This window comes from Pocillopora damicornis, chromosome 3, assembly GCF_964200805.1.
Source record: "Pocillopora damicornis chromosome 3, jaPocDami1.2, whole genome shotgun sequence".
Classification (NCBI taxonomy): Eukaryota; Metazoa; Cnidaria; class Anthozoa; order Scleractinia; family Pocilloporidae; genus Pocillopora; species Pocillopora damicornis.
In genome coordinates this window covers 26,809,677-26,832,262 of record NC_142672.1, presented here as the reverse complement: position 1 = coordinate 26,832,262, position 22,586 = coordinate 26,809,677, and the positions used below count along the sequence as shown (strand labels likewise).

At 38.2% G+C, this 22,586-nt stretch overlaps 2 protein-coding genes and 1 pseudogene across 2 annotated transcripts; all 3 read left to right on the top strand.

Moving 5' to 3' along the window:
• Window positions 1-8,935: 8,935 nt before the first annotated feature.
• On the top strand, window positions 8,936-9,982 carry LOC149049114 (amblin-like). The gene is made up of 3 exons (XM_089199591.1): window positions 8,936-9,125; window positions 9,476-9,668; window positions 9,807-9,982. Exons 1-3 carry the CDS (start codon window positions 8,970-8,972, stop codon window positions 9,980-9,982), a joined length of 525 nt encoding a protein of 174 aa, XP_089055717.1. The 5' UTR covers window positions 8,936-8,969.
• Window positions 9,983-11,606: 1,624 nt separating this feature from the next.
• On the top strand, window positions 11,607-15,598 carry LOC149049113 (uncharacterized). The gene is made up of 6 exons (XM_089199350.1): window positions 11,607-11,857; window positions 12,523-12,655; window positions 12,963-13,182; window positions 13,656-13,818; window positions 14,161-14,370; window positions 15,324-15,598. Exons 1-6 carry the CDS (start codon window positions 11,629-11,631, stop codon window positions 15,446-15,448), a joined length of 1,080 nt encoding a protein of 359 aa, XP_089055476.1. The 5' UTR covers window positions 11,607-11,628; the 3' UTR covers window positions 15,449-15,598.
• Window positions 15,599-18,206: 2,608 nt separating this feature from the next.
• LOC149049112 (uncharacterized) lies at window positions 18,207-19,683 on the top strand (annotated as a pseudogene).
• The last annotated feature ends 2,903 nt before the right edge of the window (window positions 19,684-22,586 follow it).

The window sequence follows — 22,586 nt, the reverse complement described above, 5'->3', positions numbered from 1 at the left end:
TTATGTTCCCATGTGAAGAGTTGGAGCACCACACTAGGAGCTGAAAGCAAGACAGCAACAATTATTTCAAATTTGAAAGAAACAGTTCTCTGGAGTATTATCACATGACCTGAAATGGGCAAACACAAGCTAAAGACTATTGAATGATATTCTTCTCTCTAAATAACTCGCGAACAGTGTGTAAGAATATTGTACAGCTATGGAGAAAATTGACGCAATTATTGTATCGAAGGAAATTAAATATTCGCAAAAGGGAACAATATGGCTCTTGAATCTTAATTATAATAATATGTTAGTCTACATCTCAAAGATGTAGACTAACCTACTGTTATCCTTTGTTTCATTTCAATTAATTACTTCCATAAAAATGCTAAATGAGCATCTTTTAATTAGTTGCGCACGTATTGATTAGCATTCAATTATGCAGTTAATTACCTCTGTCGCGTCATTTGCAATCATGGACCCATCAAAAAACATATGAGAAACGCATGAAATGTTTTCCTTACTATTTTTGCAAAAGTAAGATGAGCGAGCCACAGATCAGTTGCTTTCTTCTGTTGATCGGTTTGTTAACTTTTACGAATGTAATGGCTGCGGATGTCACATTAAGGTTAATGTACGCCAGGTGGGTTTTATTCTAAGTTCACGAACTTAACAAAAGCATCCACTATTTTCTGTTATCATTTCAGCGCTATGCCAATTTAGAGTATGGTGAAGAACCATTTTTGAAATCCAGAATGATGGTAACTCCGCAGAATAATAAAAGTATTCCTCAGGCGGTCTACAAATATAGATACCTCTTATTTTATCTCTCAGTTAGCACATGCGCTATGATTGGTCTATTTCATTGTCCGGCCCGCTGAATTCAAAAGTTTGTTTTGATCGCCAAAATGTCTCAGGATGAAAATTTTGAAACACATTTAAAGGAAAAGTACGCAAACGAACAAAAAAAAACAAACCTCAGAAGCAGATATCCCAGACTTTCAAGTTGGTTTTTTCGAGATTTTGGAGGAAGACAAGCGACGAATGGAGGAAAATGAGCACGACGAAGACAACTCGACTCGAGAACTAGATGATTTCATCGCCGCCGAAAGGTCGTCAAGCACACAAAAAAAGATATCAAAACGAAATGCTAGTGGAAAATGTTTGAAGGGTTTTGCGAACAGAAGGTAGATGGAAATTTTAACATACTGAGCTTAACTGCTGCTGTTCTCAACAACTTTCAAGCTTTTAAAAAAGCATACTCGAGTCATCTTCGTCTTGCTCGTCTTTCGCTATCTGCCGCTCGTCTTACTTCAAAAACCTTGCAAGGTACGTTCGGCTCCAAAACGATGCCACATCCTTCCTTCTTCGCGTTTAAATGTTTATTACATCTCTTGGTTCAAATAGAAGGGGAAAAGATTTCAATTCAAGCTGAACGGCCATTTATGATTGACGCACGTCAAATCCTAAGTACAAGAGCATTTTAGTGGCTTCCAATTAAGACAGAACTAGAGCCATCAAAAGTTCAAAATATTCGTTTAATATCCATAGTTCTATATAATGTAAACTTCCTTTTGTCAGAAAAACACAAGATTATTTCGTCCACTAAAGTTTTACTGATCCAGGGTCGCGTTAAAAGTACACACGAGTGATCACGAGTGACCACGAGTGACAAGCCATCGGTATATTTGCTAACATTGTAATTGCACCTTTATTACGTCACATTATATGATCATGATTTGACCGAAAAAAAAAAGATTTTTTAGAGGCTGAAATAAGTAAATGATGTACAATTTCCTTCTTTTCCAAAAGACAGAAGGGAGAGATTGTGTAATCTTCCTGAATTCCAATCTCCGTTTCCACCACTAGACCTTTTTTTGCTCACTTTTCCTCTTTGCATTTTTTTTTATTTATTTCAGTTTAATTTCTTTTTTCGTTTAATTTCCTCTTTTTCTTTCCATACCTTACATCCTTCCTTCCTTTCTTTCTGTTAAAAATCCATCTACGAATAAAGAGGCTAAATTCCACTGAAACTCCGTAGAAAATATGTATTAAATTTGTTAAATGAGCCACAACATTTGGCTAAAATAAAAACTTTGAAATTGCTTAAATTTCCAAGCAAAGGGGTAACCGACTTACGCGAACAAAAACTGAGAAGAAGAACAACTAAAAATCCGCGAAAAATGTCCAAGTCAGTATCAAGGTTAGAGTTCTTTGACATGATTGGCTAATTTGTGAATACAAAAAGAATACAAAGGACGGAAAGAAAAGGAAGAGAAAAATTGTTACTTAAAATTTAAAAAAGAAAGAGATTTTCTATACTTTCTTTCACTCTGGAGAGGATACGAGAGGCAGAAACGAGATTCTCGAGATAGCTGACAGTGGTGAAACATAATAACATTGCGAAATTTTTTGGCAGCGAAGTCCCTATCCGGGACCTACCCTTTGGAAAAGAAGAAAACGATACATTGTTTGCATATTTCAACCTCCGAAAATGATTTATTACATAAGATTATAGACAATCATTAGATGAGGATTTTGTGGTATCCAGAATAATCAAGGTCGAGGCTTACCGAGACCTTAATTATTCTGAATATCACAAAAACCGAAGCTAATAATTGTTTTGTTGAACTATATAATGTAATTGTTATCACTAATGTCATTATTTAAACCTTTAGATCACTGGACAATGGAATCTGGGATCACTTTTTAATTGGCTGAGCCTCACTGGTAGATGAGTCATTACATCATGACTAAAACTGGAATTTGTTAAATGAGGAGGTTAACCAATCAGCTTGGCTGAAAAGCACTATTTACATGTGTGTTAAAACAACTGCACTTAGTAGCATCAATTTTCCTTGGTATTTGTTCTGTGTCCGGTTATTATAAGCATCTAATTGACAAAATTTCTGTCATTCCTATCCAACAAGCCATTTCCGAATAATTGCGAAGTTCAGTTGGGATGAATCGCATGTCGTTCAATCGCATTTATTGTCACTTTCTCTTGCAGTAAGCTCGAAGACCCAAAAACGACTTTATTACCTGGGGTGAAACCCACCATTACATTCAAATGCGAAAAGCCTTTGCCAAAAATCTATACCGGAGAAGTAGATCTCTTCTCTGTCGGCTTCTGGGAATTGAAGCATTGCGATGCTAGGCAGGGATACTGGCTTGGGACTCTAACATGCGGTCACCCAAAGAGTTTTAAAACTTCGGAATTTTCGATAAAAGATGTGGAAACTTATAAAATTCTCGGTAAGTGTAACCTATAACAAATTAACCAGTAATGTGTACAAGTTATTCTTCAAAAAACATGTATTTTTCTAACACATAGTTTGAATGCTTTGCGGTGTTCGGTGTCACACTATGACTTTGTGATCATCTGATCAGCCAATCTTATTTTTTTAATTCCTCGTTGTCACGTCAGAACTTTTAGTCCAGCTTCCGTAGGAACACCCGAGTCTTAAAATGCAAGCCGTTCCTTTTTCTCTTTTGGTCGCCAAATCTGCATCGCCCACCCAGGCGTTAATATCTCCCGCCTCCTCTATTAATTCTGCTTCTGTCCCCAAAGTCATGCTATTGTTTTCTGTCCAAATGTCTGGTGAATGGTACAAAGGCCGACATTTTTGCCTGGGCACATGGAGTTATCAACATGATTCAAAATGGCATCTGTCGTCGGGCCGTTGGCTAAAATGATTTAACTGGTGTTTCCTTCTTTCACTCCATCCTTGATCAAAATACTTCCTTTTAGACCTTACAAAGAAACAGGAAATGAAAAAGAAGATTACTCAACTAGAAGGAGAAGGGCTGTAAAGTCTTAAAATCGACGATGAAAACAAGTCAGTCGTGCCGTGTAAGCGATTTTTGTCTCCAAGTTGCTTTGGGGTAAATTCTCTTTAACTCGAATCTTTTGCCTTCACTCAATAAGAGTTCTGTTGGTAAGTCTGGGAGTTTAATCATTTGCTTTTTAAAGGTTGATTCTGCTGTGAAATTTCCCGTTCAAAATGTGTTTTTTTACGCTCTTTTTGCGGCAGTAAATGGCAATTAATTCAAACCGTGACGCACGAGCCTTGTTGCTATGCAACTAAGGAGAAAAGTCGAGAAAGGAGAAATAGAAGACACAGAGAGCAAAGACGTTAGCCTATGTAGCTTTTCATCTTTCGTAGAAGTACACTTCACTCAAAAAATTGGTCGTCTTAATTCTTACCAGGCGCCCAACCACGTACATCGTCATGGAGAACAAAACACGAATCGTTTTCCACCGCGCACTCAGTTGCCCTTGAAACATTTTCAGATTTTTTTGCATTTCCTTTTTTATTCAACTTTCAGGCATAGCACGTAAAAAGAATAAATCACACAGACTAGTTAGAGGTTGCCCTCAAATAAGGACCTACGCAGCGCGGCTTTATCTTCATCTTTGCGATCCAGCTATCTTGTCAAATGGAACTGAATGTATTAAAGAAGGTATGTCTAACCATTTTTTACGCATATATCTACCTGATGACAGTTAGGTGAAAGAACAATGCCTGATGCATTTACCCACGCATTATGACCTGCGGTTTCAAATTATCTTAACTTTTTCACATGACCAGTATGGCACAAGGGGCGCTTTTATTGCGATATATACAGAAGAAAAGTCCACAGCATGAAATTATAAATTTAAGAGCCCGTAAAGATGCCGTAAAGTAGACGTTAAGATCCTCTTTACGCGTCTTTACGAACTTCTTTACACTTTCGTAAAGAATGTCTTTACGCATTGAAAACGATAATAAGTGAAGATCACGGAGAGAGACTCAAAACGCCATCTTAACGTGTCTTGTAAAAAGTCGTATAGAGAATATTTACGATATTTTACGGCGACTGTACAACGATCAGAAAGGCGATCTTTACGCGTTGTGAAACTACCGTAAATGGACAATATTAACATGCCCATTTGCCATTTTGCAGTTGCCTGAATTTTTTGGCAACATTCCCTTTTGGTTAATCAGACTCAGCTATGAAAAATCTGAGCTCGTGACAATATCAGAGTAATGCGCTATCTTAGCGCGTATTTCCCAAAAGTCGTATCGAGAAAGTTTGCGATATTTTACGCTTTCGTAAAAAGATGCCGTACATGCCTTTCAAGCACTGACCCATAAAAGCACGTGTTTTATACATTGCAATTTATTTTATTGTCATAACTCTTCAACTTGATTTTGTAATTTTCACGATAACGTAGCTAGAGGTTTAAATGCGCGAAATAAGAACTAAAAAATACGGTGAGAGAATGTAAACGTGGAAGGGAAAACATACATGTTTTATGCCATACAAAAATTGTTTTTTTGACTTCTTTTTGAAGTCATTATTTTCAGGTGAAAAAACTTGGTATTGAATTGACTCCCCTAACATTTACTTTTTGATTCTACATGTGGCATGGTAAGCTAGTTAACATCTCTGATCATTGATTGTAAATGAGATTGAATTTATACTTATACTTAGAAAAAATAACAACAGAGTTTTGCATTTCATTTCAAAAATGATTATCTTAATTTTTTTTTCTGTTACTTCAATTAAAGAGAATCAGTTGTGATAACCTGTGCCACCTTTCTGATATCGTAACTGACATCAGTTGACTGTGTTAATGAACATTAATGAAGGCAGTCCAGTATAAAAGGGCCTGGCCATTTCTCATTTCTCACGTTTCAATTAAAAATAAAACTATTATTGAAATTTTTTATATCGAAAAGAAGGTTAAAAAATAAGAAATTTGCAAGCAGTTTACCAATGTGGTTCATAAAATTTTAATGCACAGTAAGTCAGAGAAATATGCCTGAAATTGAAGGTGTATAATGAGAGTGCCAGCCCCTTCATACCTGCAGGGACACTTCCAGATTACTATCTTCCCCGTGCAGGTGTGCTTGTAGCCACTGAAGGGGGGCCTCGTGAAGAGAATCTCTTGCCAACAACTCTTTCTGTCTGGAAATTTCTGACATGGGGCTTTAATAATCTTTTGTGGGCAAGGTCAAGGACGTCCTTGAGTGCTCTCAACTTAAGTCCCTCCCAGGCCGGCCTCTTTGTGACGAATCTTTTCACATCTGGTCCAGTTTCATCTTCGGAGGGCTCACTGTCATCTGAGCTCGTGTACTCAATGCTCAGGAATAATCAGTCCTTGTGCTGGAATACGACCAGGAAAAGTAGATTGCTTTCTTCAACACACATTGAAAATTGGAAGTCAAAGTCATCAGTATGTATTTGCTCTCGCAGACTGGTATGTTGAGGATGAGAATAGGACAAATATGGCAAGCCCGTTGAAATTTGGAGAAAAACATTTCTTCCTGGAGGCCCATCACGGTATCTTCCAGTGACCAGAATTTTTTTTCCAAATTTGTTGTTGCATCTACATTTGAAGACGAAGTTGTCATAGTTCTTTTAAATCGCACCTTTTCCTAGAGCTTTTTTTATTTATCAATCCTTTGATTTTTGGTTATTGACCGGTGTCAATAAACATAGAATTATACATGTACATACATAACATAATGTAGATTTATATCTACATGCAATGCATTATATAAATACAGGAAATTTTCACCAAACGCCCTTATCCTTTATACCATCACTTGATCCATTCAATTTAAAGGAATTGTGACTCCTTGTTTATGTTAAAGTGACTACCACAAGCAATTTCATGTTCCATTAAAAAATCTTTGTCTTCATTCGTGATTTTGTCCACTAATCCATATCCTGTAATATCAATAAATAATCACTGACTGATCCATAGTAAAACTTTGTGGCCTATTTCATGTTTTTTTTTTAATTAAAATGTTATCAATTACTAATTCATTTTTGAAACAAAACTAGTTTATGTAATTAATTGCTTTCCGGCTAGTAATCCCACAAACACCTCTATCACGTTTATATGTGGCCCTTCTCCTTCTCCTATTGGATTTTACAACTGGAACTACCATTTATGTTGGTGGAAGAGGTGTGGGGGGCAAAATGAAGATAGCCTTTTATTGCTTCAACAAGTTGACAGTAGGCCTCTTACTCTAAAAGAAGTTTGACTCTTTAATGTAAGCCCGATATTTTTCACCCATAAGAGATGAAGAGGCATCCCGGGGCACCCATCTCTTCACAACTGTAAACAGCAATGGTTTCAGCTGAATATTATTTTTTTCATTGATTGTTCCACACAATAAATTAATACACACATATTGCACGACAGCCAACTTCAAGGTTATTTTTGCCTTTTTAGAGGCATGTAAGGTGCGTTAAAAAAAGGTCATTTAAACATATTTATGCGAATGGAAAGTTAAGGGTCGTTGAGGAATGCTAAAAATTCGTAAGGCGAATAAACGGCACGTAAAGATTGATTGTACGTAAAGAATGCTAAAGAATGTTGAAGGTTCGTAAAGAACAGTGAGTAACAATGCGTAAATATTAAAGACGCGTAAAGTGTTAAAAGCGAAGCTGGTCAAAATACCATGATAATTTATGGGAGATGGATGAGTCGTAATTATTTCACTTTTTTGAGTATTTCTCCAGATAGAAAGTGATTAATTATATCCATCTTCATCCTTATCCTTTACGAACATTTAATATCCTTTACGCAGTCTTTACGCTTTCTCTGCATTTACGCATCTTTACGTAACGCGCTGAACTTGTCCGTAAAGAAGAGGCTTTATATTTACGTTTCTTTACGCAAGAGTTGAAGGTGCGTAAATTTGCGATTTCGTGCTGTGCGACGTCCCAATTTGAGGGCCGCGAATGCGCAAGCAGGGGCTGGAATAAATCGTAAGACTTAGCGAGCAGCCTTGCGAGAAAGATTACTAGAACATTTTGTTGTTGTAAATCACCCATATAGTATCAATGGCTCTTTAGAAATGCGTGAAAGTCGATAGGAAATAGCTAGTCATCGCCGATTGATGGGTAAAATCTAAGGAAACGGAAAACGGAGAAATTAAGATGATCATATGAAAACTGGATCCATATCGACAGAGTTAGGTAGGGCTGGTTAGGAGAATACATCGCCCAACGACACGACGCTCGCACTGACCTTAGCGAAGTTCGTACGTCATAACCGCCGGCCAAATATTTTCACGTACATCTCTCCTACTCAGTCATTCTTAATTATGACGATGTGTGTCGCTCAACATCGTCTAACACTGAACTGAGTTCGAATTCATTTATTTGCTTTCAGCTTGTCCAATGTCGTTACATGTATTATATGTTCATAGCATGTCGCCACCTATTTTGACTTCAATATCTTATGTGGACATAAAACACACTCCTTCACATGGTTGGCTCGTGGAGACCGCTGAGCCCGGATCATATAAAACACCCGGAAGGTATTTACTGATAGCTCGTTTTGTAAGAGCTGATTTGACTATTAATCAACCTACTCTCCTGTTAACTCCCAAATCGATTCCTACAAAGTGTTTTGAAATCCGAATGTAGACTTAAGGATGAGAAAGTCTTCATCTTCATCCCTTTTAGGCGTTTTTTACTTACCTTCGTAATTACAAACACCACAAAGGTTTTTCGCCGCGGTCGGTCGTTGGCCAGCTTTTTGGTGGTGTTTTGGTTATGATCCAGACTCCCCATTTGCTAAAATAATTAAACAATCATTATGTGCAAACCCAAATATGCCGTCAAGGGTAAGTTTTGACGGAGCTAGCAAACACAGTGGTTAATCGTTGAGCATACGCAAAAGGATCAACTTTGCCCAGCTGCGCCAATTCCCCACGAAAAATTTCAACCATTTTGTTTTGAGCTTGAAAAGAAAATTTATACCGTAACTTGCCGGCTTGCCCGGCTGTTCATAACTCTGAGGAAACACCTAGTTCTGACGGCCTGAAAGCACGCCACACAGCCTTTACAAAGTTCGCACATGCGCAAACGTTTGACGGCTTGGTGGGCTAGAAAGTCCCTTATGCAATTGACCTTTCAATCGTTATTGTTTGATTGATAGTTTTTGGTCTGCCTCGAGAGATGACCAGAGAGCAATATTTATGTACGTGTTTCTTCGCAAAACAAGTCATTCGATATCAGCAATTGCTACCCAAGGAGCAGTTAAAGAAAGGTGTTGGGTCAGCAGTTATCTCTTCTATGGCAAATTTAAAGAGAACCCTTATTATCCAGTCACCGATGACAAAGGACACATCAAGGTGGCTTTAATAAAAAATTTTTTATGTAGTTACTTGAAGTTACTATCCCAATTCAAGGAAAAGTGGGCGCTAAGACCCGTTGTTAACATTGTTTGTAGTGTACATTCGAGAAATGGAGGAATTACAGTCATACTATCGTCATTCCTTTTCTTATCTTTCTATTACATTCTTTTATTTACTTCTTTCATTTTTTTTTCTGTATAAATTGACAAAACTTTCTACAACTCGCTAATGATAAATTTTTTTAGATATCTTTTGGTGTAGAGAAATTCAAAGGAGGAAAATAAGCCATTGATTTACACGTTAAATCATTGGTTTTTAACAACACCTACATGCCGCTTTTTTTTCAGGAGTTTAAGGGAAACTCAGACCAGTCCTCTATCGTCCGTCACTGGCTGAAGCCTCACATGTACGTTACAGACCTTCTTTGGTACCCAACATCTTATGTTGGTCGATTGTGTTTGAGTGTCGAGATATATGGATGCCGCGCTAGCGACATATCCATGTTGACACCGTTTTCATCAAAGCAAAGGCAGCGAGAAGGTAAGACTTATTAAAACTGTGAAGTTAAAAGTATATCAAAGACTTTCAAGATTTTCTCTACCCATTTTCATTCTCGTGTGTCCCGATGATGGTAAAATTTAATTGACCATTAAAATTGAACATGTCATTTTTTTGCAGATCCCATTCGCTGTAATCTGACCAAACAGCCTGGTAATTGTAGGGCTTCATTTCCCAGATGGTTTTTTAACAGGAAAACTAAACAATGTGAACCCTTTAGTTATAGTGGATGCAATGGAAACCTCAACAACTTTTTGTCTGAATATGACTGTTGGAAAGGATGTCAAGGTAAATGACATGCCAGGCTGGTAAATGCATTTGTGGTTATTGACCACAACTTGTTGGTATAGTAAAAAAAAAAATTTACGAACGATCTTATGATTTCACACTCATAAGAACCTCAAGGCTTCTAAATACCCGATCTCGGGGGGCATATCCAGTAGATTTCGGATAACGACAAATTTAAACCTTCAGTTGCTTCGGTAACTGTTACTGTTAATGATTAACCCCTTATTCAATTAAATTACAAAGACCGGATATTACATTTCTAGTGTTCTGATTGGTTCAGTCAACTGGTTGTCAGCTATTAGCCGAGCAAACATTGCTGCTCGCGCGAGATCAGTTCAAACGCCACACGTCATCGAATATGCCGTCGCTAAAACTGGCAAATACCCAGTGATATACTCCTAGTGATATTCCCCAGTTTGCAACTTTTCGTCCTCTACGATGAAAGCCGACGTTCTGAGTTTGATTCAAGATTAGAGAGCGTTAAGCTTTTATTACAAAACGAGGGACATGTTCAGAAAGTCGTACCAGAGAACGCTGAAAGTAAAGATCCGCGCGACAAACGTTAAGCTGTTCGTAAAGAGTTTTTCCGAGCGTTGCAAAATGTTTGAAGGATAATAAACTCAATGGCACCCATTTGGCGAGCAATATGCTTGTATGTTTGTCCTGGAACAGTATCTCTTCCTAGTATCTTACAGTTATCCTCGAGCTTCGCTCTCGGAAAACTTTTCGCGTCTAGGAACAGATAATGTTCCCAGAAAAACATCAAATGCATATCAGTTTTCGCGTTTGCTTAATGGTGGCGCTTGTATATGTGCTGAATCACCAGTTGTGGAAAATGATTCACGTAAGGGTTTTGGCTGGAAGCGAACGCTTCACCCGTGCATTGGAAATAAAGTAAAACAAATATTAGTCAATGTCATCTCGGGAACGAAAGTGCGAAGGTTGCAAAATAGGTTATAACATTATTGAAAGCTACGTATCTCTGAACTTTCAACTACAAATTTTGCATTTATGGTCTAGAAAAAAGTATAACGCTGTCACAAAAGAAAACATTTTCAGGTTGACTTGAAACTTTTGCCTCGATATTTCCAGGCTCTATCAGAAGCGTTAGTTACAAAAGTTCGCCCTTGAAGTCTTCTCGAGTAGCCGTAATATTTGCTTCTTCCGTTCCCTACGGCACAGCTAAACATTTGTAAATGTGTGCAAAAGGATAAGCTAGAAATTTCACAAATTGAACCTAATACTTACCTCAGAAAGTTTATAAAGTTTGGAGCGAGAAATTGCGTTCAGGATATATTTCAGCTAAAGATGTCCTGATCCCATCCTTTGCTCGGTTCAAGTTAAATAAAATTCTCGAGTAAACTGTGCACAACTTCGTCAACTGATGTTTGTGCAACAATGGTATCACCTACAGAAAACATGATCTCGTTATAACCGGATTGTCCGTTATTAGGAGATTAAGTCTAGATGGGTTTTGTTCTCTGGGGCCGAGATTTAGTGCCTGTTGTCTATATTAGAAAAGTTCCCCTTTTCACAGTTTTTTTTTTGGAAGAAAAGTGTTGAAGGACACGAGAAACTGGCCGAGATTGATAAGTGTCCGTATGACAAGAGTATCCGCACGGACAGGCTCGACACTGTATTTTTCACCCTCTCAATGTTTGCAGCATTTAAAGATTGCAAGAAAAGGTGTCATGCTCCTTTCTCTCGCTGCGTGAACAACAACAGAAGCGAAGAGGAATGCGAATGCATTCAGGAATGTCCTAAAGCGATGAAAGAAGTTTGTGGCTCAGATAATGTGACGTATGACAACGAATGTCTGTTGAAGAAAGCAGCCTGCGAAAAAAACACTGAAATAAAGATCAAGGAAAAAGGATTCTGTACAGGTATGTAACCAAGCTGTTTGGTGTGGCATATTCAGGGCGGCCTACAGCAGACACGAAAGGAACAACCTGAGTTATAATTTTCAAGACATTTAAAAAAAAAATGACGCTAATTTACAGCGAATGAGATGATTTTAAAAAAAGCTGACATCCATACATTGAATTAAGGCTCAATGCTTACTATAAAAGAGAAGAAAGGAAGACAAACCCATGACCCAATAAGCCAAGCATTATTTAAAGATTACTAACCTCCCTGGTCCCGCCCCGGCCGCCATGACTAACGACAAATGTTGTGTAGCTTGTTCTATTGTGGATGCTTGATGTCACTAGCAGCGGCAGTACAGCTTTTTTTATTTATATACCTCTTCCCTAACTATCTCAGTAGTCTTTTTCCCTTTCCACGCGCAGCCTCGCAACTTTTCCTCGTAGATCCCATAAAATCGCTAGCAAAGTGGGTTACTGTAATTTGACCTCCCCCCTCAATTTCTGACATTTTGAAATTAAACAATTTTCATCAAAAACACCACGGGTATATGAAAAGTCCTCAGCCTAAGACGATAGTTCTGAGACGCTAGCCCAGGACCCTCCTTGTTTGAAAAATTCTGTCCTCCTTTCTTACATCACTTTACACTGCATTACAACTGAGTTCGACTTTATTTATTCCTAAGCAACTTGTATGTCATCACTGGGATTGGAAAATAGACAAATAAGAGACAAGCAGATCTCGGCATCCTCAGAACTCGACAAGCATCACACCGCCAAACAGGGAAGGGTTTCCCTGATAAGTTCTCCTCAAGACAGGTAAACGATGGGGTTAGGGCTAGTCCTCTTTTAGGCCAGAAAGATTTGTCTTAATACACTGTAATTAAATGTTACTTAAGAACTACCGAGAAATCTTGGAAAAAGTGATTTTTCGTTCGGGGGTTCGAGTTTTTCGGCTAGAGCGAGGGTTCAAGCTCGCGAAGATCGCAATAAATGTATTGACGAAATTCATGGGATATTAATTTTAGTTTGGGTTAGCATCGGGCCTGGCTAATCAGGGATCAAAAGCATTTTGCAGCGAATCAAATATCATGGAAAGTAATATCTGTTGCTGTCTTGCCTCCAGCTCGTGGTGCAGTGCTTCAACCCTTGACATGGGCACACAATATCTACAAGTGGATTTGCTGTCAGTCCATGCTCTGTCAGGGTTTTCTACCCAAGGCGCCGTCACAGAAAAGTTTTGGGTTAGCAGATATCTGGTTCGTTACAGCTTGGATGGTACTGACTGGATATTAATCGAAGAAGCAGAAGAAACTTACAAAAACCCTACCGAAGGAAGAAGCAAGGTGACTCTTAGATAATTTTATGTTCAATCATCTAATAGTTAACCTTTCACATCACACTCAAATATAGCCATTACCACTCACTACAGACATGATTTCATGAGTCCTTTAGTAAGAAAGCCTAAATAACTCCTCCCACAAAAAACCTTATAACGTATCTGCTTAAATTGAAATGAAAACTATTTACTTGAGTCTTGAGGTTAATCTGTGGTTCTTCAGTGAATGTTATGCCTTGTCAGGACTTCTCTGTGAAACGGGCTCCGTTGTTGTTATTTTTTGCGTGAATTTGTTCATTCTTACTAGAAAGTGTTCGCGTGTAAAAGACATTCAACTGACTACAAGTAATTTATTGATTCATCAATTAAAATCCTCATCAAAACAGAAAACTTTAAAGATGGAGAAAAACCCATTCATTTAAACGTTAGATCATCATTGTGCGACATTGACCAACTGAAGTTCTTTTTCAAATCTAAAAGCAATTTCAGGGAAATACGAACCAGTCCTCTATCGTCTATCACTGGCTGAAGACTCGTCTCGATGCTCGTTTCGTTCGTTTCTCTCCTACCTCTTTTTTCGGTCAGCGGTGCATGCGTATAGAGCTTTACGGTTGCAAAAAGTCACACTTATACCCGGATGAAGGTAAGATTTCTTACAATTTGTGTGGATGAATTGTTAATAAATGTTTTTGACAGATCAGTTTACCATTTGGAATCTTAAACGCAGTCAGTGCCATTGTTCTGAAAATAGTATAGACAGTGATGGAAATTATATTTGTTCTAGAGCACCTGTCTCCTCAAAGTAGCGACACTGGCCAATTCTCTCCACCCGAAAATAAAACTTAATCTGTTCCCTAAACCTTTGTGGTTTTCAAAGATGGCGAGAATTTTAATTTGCTTGTGTCGACGATTTACATTTTTACAAGCTTCAGCAGTTCCCAGATGTTCTAAGTTTAAAAGTTTCTATTACATTGTCACCTCTCAGGCTGCAAGGGAATGTGTTCTGCTCCGTTTTCTCGCTGCGTGAAGCACAAGGGAAACGAAAGAAAATGCGAGTGCATTCAGGAATGCCCTAACGCTGTAAAACAAGTTTGTGCCTCGGATAATGTGACATATGACAACGAGTGTCTGTTGAAGAAAACAGCTTGCGAAAAGGGAGAAGAACTAACTTTGGTGAAAAACGGAAATTGTGCAGGTATTTCTTTTTCTAAGAAACTCTGTGTCTGAATCATCAGATGCACCTCTGGAGTAAGTGTGAGCCAAGAAAATAAAAACTGTATATTCCTTTGATATAAACGGTAATCTAATTCTTCACTGATCTTACCTACTTTTCTTGTAATCGTAAAAATACATTCAGTCGGTCTGATACGAAAATTCCTTTTTCTCACGTTAGATGCAAAAGTTTTCACATTGTAAGTCTTCTCTGATGATCCGTTAGGAACAAGTTGAAGACTCACAGCTTACCCATCACGAGAATTACTTAATTTACTCATTCCCTTCGACTCCATGTCCCTGGGTGATATTTAATGCCAAGAAGACGCAACATTTGATTTATATTTTTGGTTCAGATAGGATATTTATTCCGTAAAGTTTTTCGATCGGATTAGAGAACTTACAAAAACTTTTTGCGAACTCAAGAAACGTGCTTGTTTGAAAAACAAGCGCATTTCATTTGTTTTACATAGTTAATGTGAAGGTTGGTAGATAGGTTCAACCGGTCACTTCATTTATTACTCTGTGAGAGTCGTTGTCACAACGGGCAATCAGAAGAAGGGGAAATAAGTTTAAGAGCCAATCAGAACTCGGAAGAAAACCAACCAAACGACTTAAAGCGCGGGAAAACGTGAAGGACCAGATGGTGATTTGTTGTAGTTTTGCATCTGACTGGTTGAGAGAGTGGCGTTTTCTGGATCAATCGCAAAGCAAAGTAATGCAAAACCAAAGCAATTCCTAATTACTGTCGTCACTCAATAGGAAATTTCTCAATTATTTAAACAAGCATATTTCTGACTTGCCCGGCAGGTATCTAAACAAACTATATTCCAAAATGTTTTGGCCAGCTCATGCTCCATTATGGCAACTGCTATTATTTTAGGAAAGGGATGAATTTCTTGATCTTACTGCCTTTTTTTTTCTTTCTTTCTTCAGTATCATTCTATAACGTTAATTCTCAAGAGAAGTTGTCTGGTACAACGAAGACAGTTTACATCTTCACCCTTTTATCAGTTTATGCACTACTAAAGGAATACTTTTGTCACCTATTGTTCTGGTAATTGAAAAATTTTATCAGTAATTGCTATACTTAAACCTTTTGTCAGTAAATGTACAACTTACAGCCGATATATTTAAACTTGTTCTTTTACTTACGTGCCAGTGCAATCCGGTGTAAACCAAAATAAACTGCTTGAATAAAACCGGCCGCAAGCGTGCTTCCGCTGTAGTGATTTCGACCTATCAATAATATTGTTCTTGACCAAACCCTTCCCCAGACACCTTTGGAAACTTCAAGCACATACTCTTCATTCATTCGTCGTTGCATGCAAGTCGTTTCAAACTTAAATTGGAAACTAAAATGGTTCTTTTTAAGGAAAACTAATGCAAGTTGTAGGGTACAGGAGTAGGGGAAGGGTGAGGGGCGAGCAGAAAGCACTAAGTGTAAAGATGCCAGGCGCGAACTTTCGCTAATGTTTCTCAAGACTATATGTCAAGGTTGCAGAAATGGGTCTCGTTGAAACAATTCCACCCTCAAAGCAATATTGGGGACCTTAAGCAGTCAGGACGACAACGGTGAAGAAAACGTCGATTAACAAGTGAATTTAAATTTATAGTAAGAATTTTGCGAGTGGCTGGATGTGTCACTGAACTGTCTTTCACAACTTCACACACATTGTTGGAATGCAACAAAATTTGATGCTAAGAGAAAGTTGTTATGGGACTAAAATTAAACAAAGTTTGCTTTTTTGTTTATAGACGTGGTTTCAGACGGCCGTACAGATGAAGGTTAAAACGGCCGTAACTACTGCGTCTCAGTAAACACAGGGTGAATCAGACACAATTTAGCAGTATTAGAAAAAATATATCCGAACATCAATTTGGTGAAAATAACCTTCTCTGTCTCAGCCAATCAGAATTTTGCCTTCTAGTCTATAAGAAACACAAACCATCAAATATTTTTGCTTGCACACTATAGATCTAAACGCGTCACGTGATCCAATATGCCCTGGCTAAAACTGGAAAATATCCGGGAGAATCGCTTAGCTAAAGGTAAACTCGCAGTCTGATTGGCTATCGAAGAGAGGGTATTTGTATAGGTAATCACATGATTTCGAGAGCAATTTGGAATAAATAAGCACGAGTAAGTTTTCTTAAGGACAATACACGCGGTGGCGAAAGAAAACCTACTTAAAACGCCGGCCATTGTTTCGCTCGCAAATTTTCAAATTTTGTTGCGACATCCAAGGCTCGCATTTGATTGGCTATCTGTGAGTTTCTTTGATTATTGACCAATCAGAATGTCTGATTTATTACTTTCTTTGTACTGAATTAACCGTCCTCTGTACTAAATTAACTCTCTTCTGCACTGTATTACCTGAAAACTGCATTTATCTTAACCACTCAGAACTGAGTAAATTTTCCGTGTATATTATTAAGCGTGGAATTGCACTTGTGCATAGAGGGATATTGCTGACTTGGGTCGCGAGCAAAAATTGTTGTTATCGTGAAACAAAATGCAACTCGTGCTGCGAAAAACATCACTTTGGAAATTAACAAATTTACGAAAATGAATGTCTGAATTGAATTTAAATTTTTAGAAAATTTGAGGAAACCCCTCACACTCAAAAGTACGAGAAAACGTATTGAAGAAAAAAACAAAATGGCAGAGACGAGGGAAGAAAGCCAAACGACAGTTCTTGCCGAGCAAAACCAAAGAAGCATCGCGAAAGAAAACCAAACAGGTTTGTCACCTTTTGAAGAGCCAAAAACGAACAAAAGCGTTTTTCAAAGTAAGCCATAGGTTCTTCCCTGTTTTGAAATCAACTACAAATTCTTGGAGAGGCATAAAAAAACTTCTTTCGCACACAACAACGAGAAAGCGAGAAAATCCTATGAACACAGCCCAGAAAATGTCAAGCAAAAGTTCAACCGAACAAGAAGAAGAAGCGACAACGGAAGAAGTACCAGGGTCGATTGTCATATATACAGAAGAAGAAATGAATATCTTTAATCGCGATGTTAAATTTTCAGTGCTTTCGCTTGGACACCTCATTTCTTTCAATTTTGCCACAAAGAGGTAGAAAGGTGTAAATTATTTTCCTTCTTGAGTAAATGATTTGGAAATTTTAAAAAAGGTGTTAAAGATAGACGGCTTGTAAATTCAACGAAGTACCACTATTGTCCTTAAGATAGTGTGAAGCATGTTTGAAAAGTTTGGGAACAAATGTAAAAACAAGCACAAGGTACAAATAAAGTTGTCGAAGATTCAAACGTGTACGACTGACCTTGGTTCCTATTCGCTAACGCAATGACAGTTCTGAAATTTGACTTTGAAATGGCTTTCTGGGGCGCGCTATGGCACGCCGTTTGTAGAAAAATTTAATCAAGCCGAAAATTTATTCAATCCAATCAATTCTGCCCAATTCTATTTCATTTAATCTTCCAATATGTTTAGAGAATCCAAAAGAGCATTTAATTTAATTCTATGCTTAACAGTTCAATTTAATCATAACTAAATATTCATTTCATCCAATTACAAAAATTTGTATTCAATTCAGTCACCATAACTTCTTATTCAATCGAATCACAAAAATATTTTTCGATCTATCCACTAAAATATATTTTCAAACCAATCACTTGAATATTTTTTTTTAATTCAATAACGAAAACATTTGTTTAATCCATTCATGAATATAGTTATTCAATCCATTCGAAAACGCGTTCAATCCTCAAGGCATTTCATTTAATCTTTCTGGGTAGAGCGCGGCCAAATCGGGCCAACCAGAGGAACTGGGGACTAGAACTCCGCACTTCGAGATGGCGGACGTTAATCCTTTTGATTTAGTAAGTGATCTTCTCGAGTTTTTGGAGTCCATTTTTCCAAAAGCAGAAAATATTTTTTACAAAATTTTGAAGAGCAAAACCAGGTAGACGTAGAAGTGCATGCTGAAACAGTAGATCATAATATTTCTTTGATTTGAGCATTGCAAGAGACAAGTGACGTCCAACCATCGGACATAATGGCCCGTAACTCACTTGCAGACGCTTTTAAAAACGTTCTTGCATTGCTACGGGATCATATTATTTCCAGTGCAGTAACTCCAACAACCCTTGCTGTATCATCTCTAACAATAAGAACGAAAAACAATGAAGAACCAGGGCGATCCTCCTTTGAAATTTCCGCAGAAATGTTGGAGGAACCGAGGATATTGGGATTTAGCTGGACGAAAATCGCCGAATTACCGGGTGTGTCTTGATGGACTGTGGCAAGAAGAGTGGAGGAGTACGGCTTAGGAGATATCAAAGGCTTTGACTATTTACCGGATGAAGAGTTAGATAAAATAATAAGTTCCTACATAACGAATCACGGAACTGCTACCGGACAAAACTATGTTGGAGGTCATCTGAGGTCTCTTGGATTGAAGATTTAGAGAAGGCGGGTAAGAGAGAGTATTGCCTGTGCTAAGGTGGGGGATACTAATCTCTCGTCGCACGTACCATGTTCCGTGGCCAAATTCACTGTGGCACTTGGATGGCCACCATTCACTGATAAGGTTGAAAATTGTCATAAACGGATCCATAGATGGATTCTCAAGGCGAATTATTTTTCTAAGAAGTAACTGCAACGGTTCTTGAACTTTTTGTGGCTGCTGTACAAAGGGATGGAAACCTTTGGTCCTCTAGAATTCGTGTTAATAAGGGTGTGGAAAATGTTCTGATTTGTGATGCAATGGTGCAAGCTAGAGGGGATGGCAGGGGCAGCTTTATTGCAGGCCCCTCTACTCACAACCAACGCATAGGAAGGTTTTGGTGAGATGTTTTTCAATGTGTGGCCCATCTTTACTATTACCTTTTTTATGCTATGGAGTATTCAGGTGTTCTTAACATAACAAATGCCATACATCTTTTTATCTTACACTTAATCTTTATTCCACGGATTAACAAAGCCATGGCAGAATTCTCGGAGGTATTCAATAATTACAAGGTTCATACGGAAAGTAACTGGACACCAAATGAAATGTGAACAAATGGAATGATGCACCCTGGTAATCCCTTATCACGCAGTCAGCTAGATGAAGATGTTACTGACCTGGCAATGTACCGATATGATGCCCAGGGCCCATCCACCTTTGATGGTGAGGATGATGTTGTTATTGAGCATGTTGTATTAAACAATGGTGATGCACTCAAATCATTTGTGCTGGAGAACATGGACCCACTCAACCAATCATGCAAAATGGGAATATATTTGTACATGAAGGCTCTAGAGCTAGTATTTCATAGACTCATATAGTATTTCGAAGAACTCGATGCATGGTGGATGGATACAAAGAGGATATGGCAGTGCACACATTATTAGTTTGCATAACCCAGTTTCCATGCAAAAGCTCCATTTTCTGATTAATTAGCAGCCTGGATTCATGTTAATGACATGTACCTCATTGAAAAATGATGGGAAATTTGGTAAGCTCAGGCCTTTGTTCTAAATGTATCAAGGTCGCTATGACGCTTATCGATCGATACTGAACTCTCCATCGCTTAGGTAATTGTTATTAGAATAATTTGAAAGGTTACTACTTGATAGATGTATTAAACTTCTCGATCTTTAAACTGATTACAGATCGAACTTGTCTTTCTACAAGATCACTAGTTACTACCTACACTGACACGTTCAAGTTGTCAAATCACAACACTTGCACGTGCCGACATTCGATGTGAATCACTCTCTGAATATCAAATTATTAACGTTGAACTGTTTTTGTTGTACGTATTACCAGTATGCCTAATTTTCATTATATAACGAAGATATAAGAAGCAAGTTTTCAATAGCTTTATTTGAAACTCTTACAGGTCGATAAAACATGCTATTTGAAGGCGATCGAACAAGGAAGGAAGACTAATGACAATTACTTTCGAAATCAACATGGTGTCCTTGGCGTGGCTCGTCATGTTTGCATGTTAACTTTGTAGTGGATGATACTTTCAAAACTAAAAGGTTTTTCGTTCGACAAAGAAAACGTTATAGAAGTAGTCGTTCGAATAGGGAATTTAGTGTTAACAACTGGGTTGAAAACGTAAATTAGCCACCGTAAAGAGTAAAAAAGCTGACGTTTTGAGCGTTAGCCCTTCGTCAGAGCGATTAGAGGAATTGTGGGTTGTGTATGGATTTATATGTAGAAAGTGGAGCTACGCCATTGGTGGGAATATGGTAACGAAAAAACAGGAATAAATTAGTTGAATGAAAAGCGCTCGTTGATTCCGTGGGGATTAAGGGTGCCGATTTGAAATATAGATTTTTGTTCTAGTGTTTTACGGCTTTCCGAACTGCCTAAATGTAAGGAAAGGCCGCAAACTGCCATATGCTGTTTAGAATGATAAGGAAGATTAAAGTGTCTAGCGACTGGCTTGGATGCGTCCTTGTCATTTATTTCCACATCGCGAAGGTGTTCTCGGAATCGGTCACCCAGTCGTCTTCCTGTCTCGCCGATGTATAACTTATTGCAATAAGTGCAAGTTATGCAGTAAATAACATTGGCGGAGGTACACGTAAAGTGATCAATGATCTTAATGGATCTTTTGGGTCCCGATATTTTCTCTACGTTGTGAATGAAAGGACAAGTTTTGCATCGTGAGCGAGCGCATTTAAAAGTTCCAGATTGGTCATTGGTTTGAAATGAACTCCTGACTAAAAAGTTGCCTATGTTTTTGTCACGTTTGAATGAAATAAGTGGGGGTTGCGAAAAGATAGTGCCAGTCTCTGAATCGTTTTGGAGTAATTTAAAATTTTTAAGAATGATAGATTTAACTGCGTGGTTGTGAGGGTGAAATGTAAGAGTAAATGGAATGCGATCCGTGTTCTCCTTCTCGGCCGTTTGTAGTGCTGCCTGTCGATCGATTTGTTGGGCACGGTGGTAGCCCGCTTGAACGACAGAAACAGGATAGCCGCGTTTATCGAAAAACTGGCACATTGCCTCTGATTTTTCGGAAAAATCAGAGTCGTCACTACATAAACGACGAAGTCTGAGAAACTGTGAAAAAGGTATGGAGTTCTTGACGTGTGATGGATGTGAGGATGAATACAACAAGTAACTATGTGAATCTGTAGGTTTGTAGTAAACACTAGTACATAAGCCGTTGCCTTCAATTGAAATTTTGATGTCTAGAAAAGCCAAAGAATTGTCGGAAATTTCCTAGGTATATTTAAGAGCCGGATGAAAGGAATTGACGGCGGTTATAAATTGAGTGAGCTCCTCTTTGGTAGAGGAGGTAGCGCCGATGCAATCGTCAATGTAGCGGCCGTAGAGTTGAGGTTTTGGGCCGTGGTATTGGCTAAAAAATTGATGTTCGATGAAACCTACAAAAAGATTGGCGTAGCTGGGTCCCATTTTAGTACCCATGGCCACGCCATTAGTTTGTTTGTAGTAGTTACCACCGAATGAAAAGCAATTGAGTGTGAGTACTAGTTCGGCCAGACGGAGTAGTGTTTCAGAGCTAGGTTCCTTAACAGTGCGTTGATCGAAAAAATGTTTGAGGGCCCGGAGACCTTCGTCATTGGGAATGACAGTGTAAAGAGATGTTATATCCATGGTGAAAATAAGTTTGTTTTGGTCGAGGAAACTAAAGTCACGAAAAATTTCAAGTGCGTGTTGGCTGTCCTTAATGTAAGACGGTAGAGTTTTGTTCGAATAGGGAGTTCTTTACATTTTCATGGAGAGAGAGATTTGTACCTTTCCTTTCTTCAAGAAAGAATAATGATCGTGTTCACGAGCATTTTGATCTAGTTGAAGTTATTACGTAAATAAATGTCTACGTTCTCGCCGTTGGATCATGTGAAGGTGAAATATCTTATCAGTATCAATCAGTATACCTTTTATATTGATGTTTCTCACTTATGGTTATTGTGCGAAATGATCACTAAGAATTGTGCGAACGGTCCAAAACTTGTGCTAAAAGACTTCTACGAAAAGTCTTTTGTGCGAAATGACCGGTTACCTCTCATTTCCAATGCAAACAACAAAGTTCAACATTCAAATCATCTTGATACAATAATGCTCAACAAATTCACTGATAATGGAAACATAATTGACTGCATGCAGTTCTTTGTTATCTTGACAAAATACTGCCTACATGAGGGAAGCAAAAACGAATCATCTGTAGTGCAGACTTAATAGACTTGAAAGAGCATCCTTGGCAAAG